The sequence below is a fragment of the Monodon monoceros genome, unplaced genomic scaffold, assembly GCF_005190385.1.
Source record: "Monodon monoceros isolate NGI ecotype Baffin Bay Population unplaced genomic scaffold, NGI_Narwhal_1 Super_Scaffold_21, whole genome shotgun sequence".
NCBI lineage: Eukaryota > Metazoa > Chordata > Mammalia > Artiodactyla > Monodontidae > Monodon > Monodon monoceros.
Window position 1 is genome coordinate 134,229,717 of NW_021703778.1, and position 18,514 is coordinate 134,248,230.

The 18,514-nt window shown below is 36.5% G+C and overlaps 1 protein-coding gene across 1 annotated transcript; it reads right to left on the reverse strand.

Annotated features, from left to right (window-relative positions):
* Positions 1-4,391: 4,391 nt before the first annotated feature.
* On the reverse strand, positions 4,392-18,511 carry TRMT5 (tRNA methyltransferase 5). Its single transcript, XM_029239086.1, has 5 exons — positions 18,383-18,511; positions 16,512-17,167; positions 8,601-8,725; positions 4,986-5,640; positions 4,392-4,612 (listed from the first exon to the last, which is right to left on the reverse strand). Exons 1-5 carry the CDS (start codon positions 18,385-18,387, stop codon positions 4,560-4,562), a joined length of 1,494 nt encoding a protein of 497 aa, XP_029094919.1. The 5' UTR covers positions 18,388-18,511; the 3' UTR covers positions 4,392-4,559.
* Between the last annotated feature and the right edge of the window lie 3 nt (positions 18,512-18,514).

The following is an 18,514-nucleotide window of genomic DNA, read 5'->3' on the forward strand; positions in this document are numbered from 1 at the left end:
TTCTACATTGATGAAATTATCCCCAATCCTCCCAGTGATTTCCTCTCTCAGAGACAAAAGGCTGTACAAGTCTTTTCATCTACATGAATTTAATAAGTCTTTTAATATTTTATAACACTAGCACAGAAACAACTACTGAGCATTAACCTATATGCCAAGCACTGTGCTTCATGCTTTGAATTGTCTAATCCTTCTAATAGTGCTAATATTATTTCCCCATTTTAACAGGCGGAGATGCTAAGGCATGGAGAGGTTCAGCAACCTGCCAAAGGTCAATACCTCTTAAAAGGAGAAGAGTTTGGATTTGAACCCAAGTGGTTAAACTGCAGAGTCCATGTTCTAGAGATAACTGTCAAACTGTCAAACTTAAAAACAACAGCTGTGCAAAACCAAATCTGAGTAGTCAAACTTCTTAAGACTTCCAGGAAATTTTACAGATCAAGTATCTAGTTCTTATATGGGATATAAGTGACATCAACTAAATAATGGTGTTGATATCCTTGAGAGAAGTCCTGAGGAATTCATTATGTAGAACATGATTTGACTGCTAACTGCACTCCCTTTTATGCAGATATTAATGGATTGAATACATTTACTTGGTAATTAGGATGCATTATTATTTAGTATTCCTTAATTTCTTTCAATAAATATTTGAGTTAAGCTTCTCTTAGAAGTTACCTTTAGGCTGTCAGCAGGTGGTTTGGAATAATCATTTCAAAATCTAATTAAGGTGGCAGAAAACTTGTCAAAAAGTTAACAAAATTAAAAAATTCTACCTAATGAGTGCTCTAGCTGTCATTTTCTAGTGGATTAACCAAGAGTTCAGTTACTAGGTATCACATCAAAAAGTTCAGGATGAGCCAAATTTAAATAATGAAATAATCACATGTTCACTTATCCACTCTGAGGGAAAAAGGAGGAGAGGTTAAAGTGTGTTAATAGAAGCATTTAAAGAATTGTTTTCTTCTTTTTTTTTTTTTTGGCGGTATGCAGGCCTCTCACTGTTGTGGTCTCTCCCGTTGCGGAGCACAGGCTCAGCGGCCATGGCTCACGGGCCCAGCCGCTCCGCGGCATATGGGATCTTCCCGGACCAGGGCACGAACCCGTGTCCCCAGCATCGGCAGGCAGACTCTCAACCACTGCGCCACCAGGGAAGCCCCAGGAATTCTGTTTTCTTTACAATTATATACTGCATATTTTTTCTAATTAAGGGGTGACTAAATGGATCTTACCACTTTACATATGAATAAGAACATCATTTGCACCCACACTTAATATGTATAGCCTAGCACATGGATGTATCAATACAGTACTAGGAAAAAAGTTCTTATGCCTACTTGCAAATTAATTATCTTCACCTAGATCGGGAGAAGGAAAACTGTAGACCCCTGGCGAAATCCAGGGGCTTCCTTTTTTTGTATGCTCCATGAGTTAAGGTTGGTGTCTGTATATTTTTAAGGTTGGAAAAAGCCAAAGGAATAATATACTTTTTAACATGTGAAAAGCATATGAAATTAAAATTTCAGTGTTCATAGTTTTTTTTTTGGAATATGTGTTTATGTATTATCTATGGCTGCTTTTGGACTACTATGGCAGTTGAGAGGCAGCAGAGACCTATAGCTTAGAAAGCCTAAAACATTAAATGGCCCTTTACAGAAAGTTTGCTGACCCTTGACCTACATACACTTGGAGGGGAGGGAGAGGAAGAAAATTAGAAGTCCCAAACTAGCAATCCCTGGCTGAATTAGCCCTCAAGGTTTTGCATAGGATAGGTTGGGTTGAACTCCAAAACCATTTTAAGTGTCCTTTGATAAGGAATAGAAGCTCCAATTCATTACTTCCCTATACTTCTTACCATTTATTGCCGTCATCTATTTATATTACCTAGCTTCTGAAGGCATTTGAGTTTGTAATTAATGACTTAGATTAGGGGTCCTCAAACTTTTTCTGTAGGACCAGAGAGTAAATATTTTAGGCTTTGTGGGCCAAGAGACAGAACTGAGGCCATTATGTAGATACAAGAGATACAATAAATTGGCACAATTTTTTAAATTAACAGACTTCAAAATACAATTGAGTACATTTTTTGTAGGGCTTTTTGGAGAATTACATTTCCTTTGATTGGGGTTCTAAGTGTTCCTATCATCAAAATGAATTTTAATTGATCACATGTTGATGGTTATATGTAATGAGATTTTACACATTTCATCTTTAAAAAAGTCTTTTCAGACAGATACTGCCAAATTCTAGAACATGTGATTTTAACTGAACATATACATCACTTGGAAGGCATCTGTAAAACTATGAGATTCTTAATCCCTTGGTATTTGCCTTTTAGCATGTCATTACAATAACACATTAATCACTTCCAATTGAAGATCAGATGGAAGTTCAATTGTAGTTAAATGGATTTTGAAATACGGAAATTTCCTTTGCATTTGCACCAAGGTTCCAAGAATGCTGAACTCAGAAAATATATCCACTGCTAATTTATGAGAATGAAAATCTTGTTTCTTGTTTTAATTTTTGATAGCATGAGAAATGTACAGTTGTAGTCATTTCAGACTACTGCAGTATGTTTCACATTAAAGTTATGTTTGCCTTGTAACTGTAGGTTGATATCTTTGAGAAATATTATCAAGTCTTTAGCAAAAACTAATTTCCAAAGACACTCAGTATTTTAGAAGTGTTTAAGGTTGATTCTTCTTAAGAAAAATTTCAGTCTTGTCCATGACCCCCAAAAATTGCAGTCATACCTTACAATTGCTAAGCAAATAAAACTTAGGTTAAGCTGAAGAAATTCAGCTTCAATTTCTGACAAAATTCAAGGACTCTGAGGATGGTTAAAGTCCATGAAAGCAAATGAAGTTTATCATTGACATTACTGGTTCACTAACACATGATAGATTCAAATATTTGTTGCAATGTACTTGCTGGTGAATAATATAGTGAATAACTATAGGTTTTAAACACCGTGCATTTTCATAAGCTTTGTAAATTTTTCCAACTAGAGCTTTTTCTACCTCACACTTTTCTTTTTAACCATCATCAGTTATAACACATCAGATTCTACTTCAGGTTTTACAGAATTAGTTTTCTCAGTTTCTTTGAAAGTATTCACCAGTAGTTGTTCCGTGCAGAGTATTCATAGAGGCTAATTCTTCAGTAACTTCAAAGTCAGAATTGACGCCTCAAATAAACAAGAACTGAGCAGTATTGGTAATGTCTATCAACTCATCAAGAGTAAAGAACTACTTGGACTCATTACCTTTCTGACTATTGACGGTGCTCTCAATGTTCTCAACTCTGAGCAACTGTCCTTGCCAAAAGGCCAACAGTCCTAGACAAGTTTGCTTTCTCCAGACACATTTCTTAGACTGCTGCTTTCAAACACAATTAATTCACCGACAGTAAATGGTTTTCCTTGCTTGGTTTAACAAGAGTCACTTGGAGACTTACTTTGGTTGTAGCCTCACTTTCATTTTGTGAAGAAATTCTGCCATGAATTTCCAGTTTAAATACCTAATTTTTCTGACAGTTGCTTGCCTGTGAGTTGGAAATACTGTGATGAGTACTTCTTTGAGAAATGTCAAAGTATATTGTACTTCAGCTCAGGTATAGATGCTTTGTCATCTAATTCAATGGCAAAAAAATTCACACTCTACTGTGCCTTAAAAGCAAGCATGAATGGCCACTTTTCTTATTTTGGAATGAGGGATACATACTGGTAATAGTAAAATAAAATGTTATAGCTTGGCAATACACATGGCACTCAAAATGTTGTTGAGTTATAACTGTGTCACTGTGATTTCTAGTGTGCTGAGCAGCAGTATGAAGTGATGAGAATCATATCCCATCTGTGTTGCAACTACTCAACTCTGCTGTTATACCATGAGGGCAGCCATAGCCAGTATGTAAACAAATGAGTATGGTGTGTTCTAATAAAACTTTATTTATGGACACTGAAATTCAAATTTCATATAATTTTCACGTCACAAAATATTATTCTTTTGATTCTTTTTCAACCATTTAAAAATGTAAGAACCATTCTCAGGTCACTTGCCATACAACAACAGGTGGTGGACCAGATTTGGCCTGCTGGACATAGTCTGCCTATCTCTGATCTAAATAATCTCATTTGTTAGTACTTTTATAGTAATAGTGTAGGAGTACTTATATAAAACTTAGCTACACTCTTCAACTAAGGATGACTGTAAAATGATTAGTTCTTTCCTAGTTAGCACGCAATTATCCTACCTTCAGAAACTATTTTCCCAAGAGAAAGACAATATTTAAACATATTTATCTAATAAAATATTAGATATATTTGATGATAAAATTATAACATAAAAATGTATTTAGTAGACTTATTTAAATTTTAATTTGATAATCCCCAATTTATAAGACAGCTAGGGCAAAATATAAGGGTTCAATACTAAAGTAAATGAATGCTAAAATATAGAAATCATACAAATGATATTTCACTACATAAAGGTCTAGTGGGGAGCTGGAGAAAATATTTCCAATTAAGTGATTGAAGCAATTTGTGTTTTTTCTTCCTAAAAGTCTTTATCTGTCCTCTGGCGTTTAATAGGTGGATCTTCATGATTGTCTGTAACAAATCCAGAAAATCTATATTAGGTAAGATACTTAACATTTGAAAATACTTTTAAAAAGCAAGTAATACAGGCATTTTAAAGATTTTTAATCTAATTAACTTACACATGAAATAGTAACATTCCTGCGGATTTATTATTTTAATGAAGTAGACTTCTACTAGACTGAACAGTAAATCATACTAAAATTTGTAAAATTGTGAGAAAGTAGTCACAATTGAATGGCAAGGGGTCTTGAACTGAAATATCTAACTAGAATGAGTTTAACCTATTTCCAAGTTTAAAAAATAATATAAAATATATATGTAGCCCCAGAAAGTTATATGAAAAGTATTACAGCTTACATTTAATTTCCCAGAAATTGCTCACCTCCATTTAGGGTCTGGTTCTTGTAAAGTATAGCAGCAGGAATCCGAAAAGTGATGCATAACATTTCCTTGTTAGGGGCCACATTTCTTACTAGGTGAACTGAACTGCATGCCTCCAGGGAGATGCCTAACACAGTTCCAGCTCGTTGCTGAACATCCTTAGCAGGATTAGCATCTTTGGAAAAGCTGTAACAGTGCACAATGGGAAAAAGCTCACTGCCGCATGGCTGTCCATCTAAGAGTGATTTGAAAGCACTGAGAAACTCAATAGCCTTTGCTGGCAAGTTCATGACAATGTGCACAGAGTGTTTTCTTTCTTTTGACAGTGGTCCCAGCTGCTGCATTAATTCTTCTCTGACTGGTCCTTGGAGGAAGTCTTTCCCATCCAAGTTAAAGACTTTCACCTTTTGGTCCACTTTATTTAATTTACAATTGTGTAGTAACCATTTATGGGATTCAGGATTGAGATCATTGGCAAATACAGTGCAGTTTTTCTTTGCTACTGGAATGGCAAAGGGCCCAACCCCAGCAAAAACATCAAATAGGACATCCCCAGGTTTGAGAAGTTCTGTGATACGGCTGTGTTCTGTGGAGAGACGAGGATTCCAATAGACTTTTGAAAAATCAAATTCATAAGTGTAGTTGTTCTCTCGAACCTGAAAAAGGTATTATGCTTTTGGTTAAACTGCTTAGTCTTAAGTTCTAGTCACTGATATTGGATGGATGCACTCACAGACACACACACATTTAAATTTAGTATTATTAAGAGCAAAAAAAGCAGTGCATTTAAAGGCATTTTAATTAGAATTCTGGTGTTTATGCTATACTTGAGGCCACTTAATATCTTGCATTAGAAGTTTTCATGAGAAAAGTTATCTCTTCAAAGCCAAATGGTTCTCCATCATCCTAAAGGGCTATAAAGTGGTTCTCCAATCACACTAGGAATTTTTCAGATAGGCCAATTGACTGGCTTAATTATACTCTCTCCTGTCACCTGATAGAAAAAAACCCTATACTTTGAAAGAACACACTACACATATCTTCATGGTGGGTAGCTAAGTTGCAGACAGCACTTCTACACAGCAAGCAAGCTTCCCTCCTTAGTTTTCAGTTTGTCAGGGGGAGTCATGATAGATGTGTCATATGTCATTGAATTTGGAGGTATTTTGCTATGTTTTCAGACAGTTACTTGGACTTTGCAGGTTTCATGTCTATAAATAGAGCCAGTGTATAGAACAAATTATTCCCCTACTTTCTCCTTTCCCAAATCTGAGTTTTCATGGATAAACTAAATACATACAGTGAAGCAACGTTTTGAACAAAATTAAGACTTTGAAGCATTTCTTTGGGGATTATCATAAACATGATAGAAAACAGAAAACAAAACTAAAATTATAGTTGTAGAACGTGACCTCACCCATCATCTTAAGCCCCTTATTTTAATAGATGAAGAATCAAAGGCCAGAGAGTTCCTAAGTTCTATAAATATGACAGAGATATCTTCTGTATTCTCTCTTCATGGACCTTAATTCCAAATTTGTACATATTTTTTTCTTCCTGACCACATCAGATGCTCTGGCCATATTATTAAGGTTCCAGTATTGGAAATGTTTCTTTATGATTCTGCCAACTAAAACTCTTTCTAGGTATATAACTTGGAATGCTTAAATATGTCTTGGGATGCTTTTTCCGAAATCTCCTTTCTACTCCCCTTTTAAGCTCTTTAGTGTGAATCACAGTTCTAGCTTAAAAAATTAGATTCTAAGTATCCCTCTGGTTTTATCATGCTGTCTTTGATATCTTGCTACCTTAGTTAAGCATGACTTTCAGCAGATTCACTTTAGGAATCTTTTTACCTCACAATATACACACATACTACTTAAATGTTGCATGAGCTCCTATAGTTAAACTTAAATGTGATTCTGTTTGGAGCAAAGAAATTATATTGAGTTTTTACATTTATTTGACAGTATAAATATTAGGTATAAAGTATGTCCTTAAGAACAAGCGTTAGTTGACTTAGGAAATCAATCACAAGGCATTTATAAAATTACAGAAGTTTCTCAGAACTTTTAGATGTTCTTTATGAGAAGAATGATACTATCTGTTACCCTAAGGGTCAGTACCAAGAAAAGAACATGCACAATGTTCAATCAGGGTATGCCTAAAGTTTAGTAGGTCTTCATGTCAGCTGAGATAAGCACTGTTATTACCAAAGGATTCATATTCAAATCTTGCTTGCCATAACAGACCTCATACATTACACACAAGTAGTAGGCAGTGGAGGTTTGGTATACAAGGAAAGACCATGCATGGACTCGAGTCAGAAGCCTTGCTCCAAACACTCTGCTCAGCCATTCCTAGTTATTTCATCTGCATAAAGAGAGTATGAATAACAACAACCATTATCTTGTGGGTCTCTTAGGATTTGTTATATTTAAAGCATTTAGCTCAGGACCTAAAATAAGTGTGTAGTAAATGGTATTTTAATATCCTGACACTATTAAATTCTGGAGAAATATTGGCCCAGAATCTTAAAATTATTTTGCATAAGTTCTCTCCTGAGTTTTATAAAGTCCTGTTTGAAAGATATGACTAACACTTTAAGAGTGGCTTTTGTTATTAAAATTATGGAGAGAGTTTAACCTATTTCTTAGCTTGGGTACAAAATTTCACATAATGTTAACATGTAATTATCTAAGGGGCTAAAAAAGGTTTATTATATCCGACGCTCCAGAGGATTTGGGGGGTGGAAAATAAGAAAGTGGTTTATACCAGGAATCTGTTCCTACATATTTTAAATTATTTTTTCTTTGAAATAGATTTGTTTTTTCTTATAAAAGAAATATGTGCTCAGTAGAAAAGTATACAGATGATAACAAAGGTCACCAGTAACTATACCAAGTAAAAATATGCTCACTGTTAATGTTCTGGTGTATACGCATATTTACATACTTAAAATTATCATAGTTAAAATGTAACTATGTTATATATACTATTCTACAACTTATTTTTTGTCACTTAACGTGTCAGTGGACAATTTAAGTATGGAGCTAAATATAAATAATCTTTAATGATGAAGTATTCCATTGTATTGTTATACCAAAATGTAATCAATTATCTACTGATGACATTTAGGTTGTTTCCATTTCTTTGTTTTATTTATTATTATAAAAATGATGCAGGGACTTCCCTGGCGGTCCAGTGGTTAACACTCCGTGCTTCCACTACAGGGGGTGGGGGTTTGATCCCTGGTGGGGAACTAAGATCCCACATGCCACACGGCGCAACCAAAAAAGGAAAAAAAAAAAAAATGATGCAGAACCTAGTACGTACATCATTACAGTTTTGTCCAATTATATCCTTGAGATAACTTGCTATAAATGGAATGCTAGGTCAAAGGATGTGTCTATTCAAAACTGCAATATATTACCATATACTCTTCCTGACTGTATCAAATTTGCACTCCCATCAATAGTATATGTAAATGCTCACATTCTCACATATTCATCAATACTGGGTATTTATTATATATTCTTAATCTTTGTTATCTATTCTGATTTCAAACATTAATCTTGATATACACTATATTAGGAGACAATAAAATACTCCATACCTTGGTCATCATATTTTCCTCTCCAGATAGCACTTCCATTTGGAAATTTCGGTAGGTATTATCAATGTTATTAATTTTATTTACCACTGAGGTGATTCCTGGATTTTTGTCAATCATAACTTGGCCTAAAAGCAGAGAATTCATAATAAATATTGCTGTTTGGTTGCAAAATAAAAGCTAAAACTGCAAGTATGAAATTGATGTGAACTATACTTTCTTTTGGTTTATAGACAAAACCTGCATCTAGTATGTGTAAAGAGGCATGCAATTCTAAAAATTCAACAGATTACTAAAGTTAATGTCTGACAGCCCCCAATGCAAACACACACAAAAAATGTGTGGGTACATTTATAAGAAAAAATTTTTGAGGAGTTTTGTTCTACCTAATATTTTTCCGTGTCTTTTACTTAGTCTTCTCAAATGTATCAATACAGCAGTAAGCAAACAGGTAGACCATAGGGAACTGGTTAAAAAACAGAAGGAAGAGATGTAAGGACTTTGGGAACAAATGGTCCCAGAAAACACCAGCCTGTCCTCATTGGCCTCAAACCAAATGTTTGCTTGATTGTGTATTTGAAACAGATACTTCCACTTTGGAAACACATACCAGCAAAATAATGTTTACAAATAAAAGAAACATAGATTCTTTAGAGTTTTATCTAAATAAAATGTCCATTTACTTAAATTGTTCTTTATGTCAAATATTTGCCAGAGCAGAAAAAGCTACAAGGATAAAGTACACCAGCAATGGTATACTGATGCCCTATAATCAAAGTCTACATTTTTGTCAGCACTTTAAAAATTTATAAGAATCTATACACTGATTGGTTCAAGATGGTGGAATAGAAGGATGTGCTCTCCCTCTTGTGAGAACACCGGAATCACAAATAACTGCTGAACAATCATCGACAGAAAGACACTAGAACTCACCAAAAATGATACGCCACATCCAAAGACAAAGGAGAAGCCACAATGAGATGGTAGCAGGGGTGCAATCACAATAAAATCAAATCCCATAACTCCTGGGTGGGTGACTCACAAACTAGAGAACACTTATACCACAGAAGTCCAACCACTGGAGTGAAGGTTCTGAGCCCCACGGCAGGCTTCCGCACCTGGGGGTCTGGCAACAGGAGGAGGAATTCCTAGAGAATCAGACTTTGAAGGCTAGTGGGATTTCATTGCAGGACTTCGACACGACTGGGGGAAAGAGAGACTCCACTCTTGGAGGGCACACACAAAGTAGTGTGTGCATCGGAACCCAGGGGAAGGAGCAGTGACCCCATAGGAGACTGAACCAGACCTACCAGCTAGTGTTGGAGGGTCTCCTGCAGAGGCGGGGGGGAGGGCTGTGGCTCACAGTGGGGACAAGGACACTGGCAGCAGAAGTTCTCGGAAGTACTCCTTGGCGTGAGCCCTCCCAAAGTACGCCATTAGCCCCACCAAAGAGCCCGGGTAGGCTCCAGTGTTGGGTCACCTCAGGCCAAACAACCAACAGGGAGGGAAACCAGCCCCACCCATCAGCAGTCAAGTGGATTAAAGTTTTACTGAGCTCTGCCCACCAGAGCAACAGCCAGCTGTACCCACGACAAGTCCCTCCCATCAGGAAACTTGCACAAGCCTCTTAGATAGCCTCATCCACCAGAGGACAGACAACAGAAGCAAGAAGAACTACAATCCTGCAGCCTGTGGAACAAAAACCACATTCACAGAAAGATAGACAAGATGAAAAGGCAGAGGGCTATGTACCAGATGAAGGAAAAAGATAAGACCCCAGAAAAACAACCAAATGAAGTGGAGATAGGCAACCTTCCAGAAAAAGAATTCAGAATAATGATAGTGAAGATGATCCAGGACCTTGGGAAAAGAATGGAGGCAAAGATCGAGAAGAAGCAAGACATGTTTAACAAAGACCTAGATGAATTAAAGAACAAACAAACAGAGATAAACAATACAATAACTGAAATGAAAACTACACTAGAAGGAATCAATAGCAGAATAAATGAGGCAGAAGAATGGATAAGTCACCTGGAAGACAGAATGGTGGAATTCACTGCTGCGGAATAGAATAAAGAAAAAAGAATGAAAAGAAATGAAGACAGCGTAAGAGACCTCTGGGACAACATTAAACGCAACAACATTTGCATTATAGGGGTCCCAGAAGGAGAAGAGAGAGAGAAAGGACCCGAGAAAATATTTGAAGAGATTATAGTTGAAAACTTCCCTAACATGGGAAAGGAAATAGCCACCCAAGTCCAGGAAGTGCAGAGAGTCCCATACAGGATAAACTCAAGGAGAAACACACCGAGACACACAGTAATCAAATTGGCAAAAATTAAAGACAAAAATTATTGACAGCAGCAAGGGAAAAATGAAAAATAACATACAAGGGAACTCCCATAAGGTTAACAGCTGATTTCTCAGCAGAAACTCTACAAGCCAGAAGGGAGTGGCATGATATACTTAAAGTGACAAAAGGGAAGAACCTACAACCAAGATTACTCAACCCGGCAAGGATCTCATTCAGATTCAATGGAGAAATCAAAAGCTTTACAGACAAGCAAAAGCTAAGAGAATTCAGCACCACCAGACCAGCTCTACAACAAATGCTAAAGGAACTTCTCTAAGTGGGAAACACAAGACAAGAAAAGGACCTACAAAAACCCAAAACAATTAAGAAAATGGTCATAGGAACATACATATCGATAATTACCTTAAAGCTGAATGGATTAAATGCTCCAAACAAAAGACACAGGCTTGCTAAATGGATACAAAAACAAGGCCCATATATATGCTGTCTACAAGAGACCCAATTCAGACCTAGGGAAACATACAGACTGAAAGTGAGGGGATGGAAAAAGATATTCCATGCAAATGGAAATCAAAAGAAAGCTGGAGTAGCAATACTCATATCTGATATAATAGACTTTAAAATAAAGAATGTTACAAGAGACAAGGAAGGACACTACATAATGATCAAGGGATCAATCCAAGAAGAAGATATAATAATTATAAATATATATGCACCCAACATAGGGGCACCTCAGTACATAAGGCAACTGCTAACAGTTATAAAAGAGGAAATCGACAGTAACACAATAATAGTGGGGGACTTTAACACCTCACTTACACCAATGGACAGATCTTCCAAATAGAAAATTAATAAGGAAACATAAGCTTTAATGACACAATAGACCACATAGATTTAATTGATATTTATAGGACATTCCATCCAAAAACAGCAGATTACACTTTCTTCTCAAGTGCACAAAGAACACTCTCCAGGATAGATCACATCTTGGTTCACATGTGAAGGCTTAGTAAATTTAAGAAAATTGAAATCGTATCAAGTATCTTTTCTGACCACAACGCTATGAGATTAGAAATGAATTACAGGGAAAAAACGTAAAAAACACAAACACATGAAGGCTAAACAATACGTTACTAAATAACCAAGAGATCACTGAAGAAATCAAAGAGGAAATCAAAAAATAACTAGAGACAAATGACAATGAAAACACAATGATCCAAAACCTATGGGATGCAGCAAAAGCAGTTCTAAGAGGGAACTTTATAGCTATACAAGCCTACCTCAAGAAATTAGAAAAATCTCAAATAAACAATCTAACCTTACACCTAAAGGAACTAGAGAAGGAACAAACAAAACCCAAAGTTAGCAGAAGGGAAGAAATCATAAAGATCAGAGAGAAATAAATGAAATAGAAACAAAGAAAACAAAAGCACAGATCAATAAGACTAAAAGTTGGTTCTTTGAGAAGATAAAATTGATAAACCATTAGCCAAATTCATCAAGAAACAGGGAGAGGACTCAAATCAGTAAAATTAGAAACGAAAAAGGAGAAGTTACAACAGACACTGCAGAAATACAAAGTATCCTAAGAGACTACTACAGCAACTCTATGCCAATAAAATGGACAACCTGGAAGAAATGGACAAATTCTTAGAAAGGTATAACCTTCCAAGACTGAACCAGGAAGAAATAGAAAGTATTAACAGACCAACCACAAGTAATGAAATTGAAACTGTGATTAAAAATCTTCCAACAAACAAAAGTCCAGGACCAGATGGCTTCACAGGTGAATTCTATCGAACATTTAGAGAAGAGCTAACACCCATCCTTCTCAAACTCTTCCAAGAATTGCAGAGGAAGGAACACTCCCAAACTCATTCTATGACACCACCATCACCCTGATACCAAAACCAGACAAAGATACTACAAAAAAAGAAAATTACAGACCAATATCACTGATGAATATAGATGCAAAAATCCTCAACAAAATACTAGCAAACAGAATCCAACGACCCATTAAAAGGATCATACAGCATGATCAAGTGGGATTTATCCCAGGGCTGCAAAGATTCTTCAATATATGCAAATCAATCAGTGTGGTACACCATATTCACAAATTGAATAATAAAAACCATATGATCATCTCAATAGATGCAGGAAAAGCTTTTGACAAAATTCAACACCCATTTAAGATAAACTCTTCAGAAAGTGTGCACAGAGGGAACATACCTCAACATAATAAAGGCCATGTATGACAAACCCACAGCAAACATCATTCTCAACGGTGAAAAACTGAAAGCATTTCCTCTAAGATCAGGAACAAGACAAGGATGTCCACTCTCACCACTATTATTCAACATAGTTTTGGAAGTCCTAGGCACAGCAATCAGAGGAGAAAAAGAAATAAAAGGAATACAAATTGGAAAAGAAGAAGTAAAACTGTCACTGTTTGCAGATGACATGATACTATACACAGAGAATCCTAAAGATGCCACCAGAAAACTACTAGAGCTAATCAATGAATTTGGTAAAGTTGCAGGATACAAAATTAATGCACAGAAATCTCTGGCATTCCTATATACTAATGATGAAAAATCTGAAAGAGAAATTAAGGAAACACTCCCATTTACCACTGCAACAAAAATAATAAAATACTTGGGAATAAACCTACCTAGGGAGACAAAAGACCTGTATGTAGAAAACTATAAGACACTGATGAAAGAAATTAAAGATGATACCAACAGATGGAGAGATATACCATGTTCTTGGATTGGAAGAATCAATATTGTGAAAATGACTATACTACCCAAAGCAATCTACAGGTTCAATGCAATCCCTATCAAATTACCAATGGCATTTTTTACAGAACTAGAACAAAAAATCTTAAAATTTGTATGGAGACAGAAAAGACCCCAAATAGCCAAAGCAGTCTTGAGGGAAAAAAGAGGAGCTGGAGGTATCAGACTCCCTGACTTCAGACTATACTACAAAGCTACAGTAATCAAGACAATATGGTACTGGCACAAAAACAGAAATATAGATCAATGGAACAAGATAGAAAGCCCAGAGATAAACCCGTGCACCGATGGTCGACTAATCTATGACAAGGGAGGCAAGGATATACAATGGAGAAAAGACAGTCTCTTCAATAAGTGGTCCTGGGAAAACTGGACAGCTACATGTAGAAGATTGAAATTAGAACACTCCCTAACACCATACACAAAAATAAACTCAAAATGGATTAGAGACCTAAATGTAAGACCAGACACTATAAAACTCTTAGAGGAAAACATAGGAAGAACACTCTTTGACATAAATCACAGCAAGATCTTTTTTGATCCATCTCTTAGAGTAATGGAAATAAAAACAGAAATAAACAAATGGGACCTAATGAAATTTAAAAGCTTTTGCACAGCAAAGGAAACCATAAACAAGACGAAAAGACAACCCTCAGAATGGGAGAAAATATTTGCAAACGAATCAACGGACAAAGGATTAATCTCCGAAATATATAAACAGCTCATGCAGCTCAATATTAAAAAAAAAAACAACCCAATCCAAAAATGGGCAGAAGACCTAAATAGACATTTCTCCAAAGAAGACATACAGATGGCCAAGAAGCACATGAATAGCTGCTCAACATCACTAATTATTAGAGAAATGCAAATCAAAAGTACAATGAGGTATCACCTCACACCAGTTAGAATGGGCATCATCAGAAAATCTACAAACAACAAATGCTGGAGAGGGTGTGGAGAAAAGGGAACCCTCTTGCACTGTTGGTGGGAATGTAAATTGATACAGCTACTATGGAGAACAGTATGGAGGTTCCTTATAAAACTGAAAATAGAATTACCATACTGGGCATATATCCAGAGAAAACCACAATTCAAAAAGACACATGCACCCCAATGTTCATTGCAACACTATTTACAGTAGTCAGGTCATGGAAGCAACCTATATGCCCATCGACAGACAAATGGATAAAGAAGGTGTGGTACATATATACAATGGAATATTACTCAGTCATAAAAAGGAATGAAATTGGGTCATTTGTAGAGACGTCGATGGACCTAGAGACTGTCATACATAGTGAAGTAAGTCAGAAAGAGAAAAACAAATATCGTATATTAATGCATATATGTGGAACCTAGAAAAATGGTACAGATGAACCGTTTTGCAGGGCAGAAAGTGAGACACAGATGTAGAGAACAAACGTATGGACACCAAGGGGGGAAAGCGGCAGGGGGTGGTGGTGGTGGTGGTATCAATTGGGAGATTGGGATTGACATGTATATACTGATGTGTATAAAATGGATGACTAATAAGAACCTGCTATATAAAAAAATAAGTTAAATTTAATTTAAAAAAAAAGAATCTGTACACTATCTCATTGTATAAGGAAAGATAACTTGATCTGTAAGTTAGTATAAAGTACTCCATAATACAAATATGCTTAAATACAACCAGAATTTGTCCAATTTCTCTCTGATAGTTAAGTACCTGATTTTGAATATGATAATGTCAATAAACTCTTGTCAATAGTTGTTCTTATCTTGTTCTGCTTCAGGTATTAGAACTCAATTTTTAAGGTACAGAAGTTAGTTTGAAATGAAATAAAAAAAATATTCTGAAGGTCTATAGTAATAGCTTTAGAATTACCACTGTATGAAAATATTTCACTTTTAATCTATGAGTGCCCCTTTATGAAAGAGAGTTTATAAAATAAGAGTGCTAAAAGGAATGTTGAGTTACGATAGGCAATGACTCATAGGAAAGCCTATACTTGACATTTGCACCTGGTCATAATTATAAGGATCTGCTTAAGTATTTATTATGTTATCACTATGCATTATCAGCTCCTTTCATCAATAAAAACAAAGGAAATGCGTAATAGCATAGCTCTGAAATCCTACCCATGCAAAACACTGAGCACTACATTTTAAAGCTGAAAATAATTCTCAGAAGTTCTGACAATTACTCTACATTAAAAAAAATTAATCTGGAGAATGCATGGAATTAAATATTTATATAAGAACAAGTGCGATTTTGATTAGTCTTCTAGTTCTTTCTTATCCCAAAGCATAAAAGACCCACGCTTCAACTTTGGGCTACAGAGTTAAGAGAGATACACAGCAGTGTTTCTAAAAGGCTAGGAACACTAAAAAAGTATGGTGCCTGACATACAGAAGAGGCTCAGTTAACTGCATCAATGAAAGCATGACTAAACAGTGTCTTGCCCTTTTGACTATGAAACACTCACGAAACCTAGCATTCAACATAGTCCTGAAGGACTAACAAGTCCTGTATACCAAAATAATAAACTGCCAAAGAGTTCTACAAAAGCAAGTGATTCAAGTTTATGCTTACGTATTGTGTACACAAAAGCTTGAATTGATATTTAGAGATTGCTATGACTCTGGGAAGAGTATTCCAAAATGGCCCTCAAAAGAAAGAATATGTAGCTTAAGATCCAGCTTAAAATTAAAATGATAAAATGTCCTGATTCTGTAATTCGGCATTAAAAAAATTTTTTTTTAACAAAAATTAGAACTTGCTAATTGCTTTCTAATATGTGAATATTACTAAGACACACCTACCAATTAAATGCTTGTAAGGCAGTTGATGATCTCGAAGGTTCAGGTGGGCAATATGTCCAACTCTGCTAAACCCTGAAGTCACATCTTGACCTTCAGGAAGCACAGCTTTCAAGATTTCTTCTGACTTAAAGTTTTCATAAGTTAGTTCCAAGTTATATTTAGATATCTGTGGATTGACATTCAGCTGCTTTAAAATACTGAGTTCTCCCTTCTCAAAGGAATCATCAGTAAACATTTTATAAGGATCCAACATAATTAGTCTACTTTCTTCATCTTCTGGATCTTCAATCACACGTTTTATGCCTGGGCGCTGCAGTGCTGCCCTTTTAAGGGATCGCATCAATTTATTGACTATTTCTTTCCTCACTTTAAGCACCGGGATGGTGATTGTCTTTTTAAAAGCTGTTCTATCAAGTTCTGTCATTCCTCGAACATCAGAGGGGGGTGAAAACAATTCAGAGTCTCTCTGATTTGTTTCTGTTTCAGGCATGGTTGAGAATCTTTTTCTTTGATCCAACAAGAAAATACCAGGTGCTCTGCTAAGCTTCTGTATCAGTGATGCCCAAGCTAGTGGACTCAGTGATTCTGCTTCAGTTACTCTACAGCTTTCCACTTTGAGAAGTCTTCTTGAGAATCCAAATGGCCTCCATAAGATCCTAAAAAAAGTATTAATTAAAAGAAATACCATAAAGTTACAAACTAACTTAACATGTTCACAATAGGTCTTGAGGATAAAAATTTAAATTCACTACTGTTTTAAATAGCCTGCTAAATGCTGATAATTAAAACTTTTAGTGGTATGTGAGAAGTATACTATCTTTTCTAGGACAGGATGACTGGAAGATTTGAACCTTCAATCCACCTGCTGCCAGGACTAGGACTTAGTGATCCATCACCCTCCCTATAGTCAATAAACCTCCCCACCCACAATTTTCTACAGAATATGTTTGGAATTAGAAGGCTGAAGTTTAAGTTAAAGGATCATCTCTAAACGAAATGGTCACTATATTTACGATTTTACCAATGTCAATTTTTAAAAGGATATTCTTATGGATGCTTAATGGGCCAGATGTTGTACTAAATGCTTTATGCACATTGTCAATCTTGGGAGGTGTGTGGTATCACATTCTCATCTTGTATACGAGTAAACTAAAGCTCAGAAGTAGGTAAATTGACCCGAAGTCTCGTTGCTGGTAAGTGGCTGAGCGAGGATTAAAATCCAGTGCCTGCGCTCTTAATCTATCTCAATGTCTTCGATGTTTTACTGCCACAAGTCCTGCCTATAACTAGAGGTTTCAGTATTTTGAGGACGAGAACTTTGCTAAGTGTTATATGCACATCCCAGTAGCAGTTCAGTATTTTGAAGACGAGAACTTTGCTAAGTGTTATATGCACATCCCAGTAGCAGTATCAGTTATTAATTTTGCCTTCTGGAATACCGAAGAAGTAAGTGTCAGAAAAAAGGGCCCTGCCCGGGAACCCTGTAAAGCACCTGTCAAAGTTCACAGTCAGGGTTCAAACTGGGTATAGAAGTTAACCAGATGTGTGATCTTGGGTAAATCACTTATTGTGAGTCTCGTCTTTCCGCATGTAAAATGTGGCTAAAGGCTCTATCGGAAAGCTTTTGAAAAGATGAAACACTCCTCACTCCGCCGTACTCAGACCTAGGCTCCGCACCAGATGGTGGGTGACCTCGTGACGTTTCCGCGCCCAGAGAGCGCGAGGCGGAGAGCAGCCCCGAGCGGACCCGTACCGCCACCATACCCTCAGCCTCTTCGAACTATCAAGGGCACCGCGGCCGCCATCTCACCAACGTCACCATCTCATTTCTCTGCGTCGCCCAGCAGCTAGCTCCAAGACCAGACCCTCACCTCATGCTCTGGTGCAGCTCGGAAATGGGTCGCCGGCGGGTGGGCGGGCCCTCGATGACACCATCAATGTTCGCCGCCGAGGGGCGAGCGTCATCAGATCACGTCGATTCCTCCTTTCTTCCCGGCCCTGGT

Coding starts and splice junctions, on each gene's coding strand:
- TRMT5 (XM_029239086.1), bottom strand. Junction 5,641..8,600: donor AGGAAAATATGATGACCAAG/GTATGGAGTATT, acceptor TACCTTTTTCAG/GTTCGAGAGAACAACTACAC. Junction 4,613..4,985: donor GAACCAGACCCTAAATGGAG/GTGAGCAATTTC, acceptor GATTTGTTACAG/ACAATCATGAAGATCCACCT.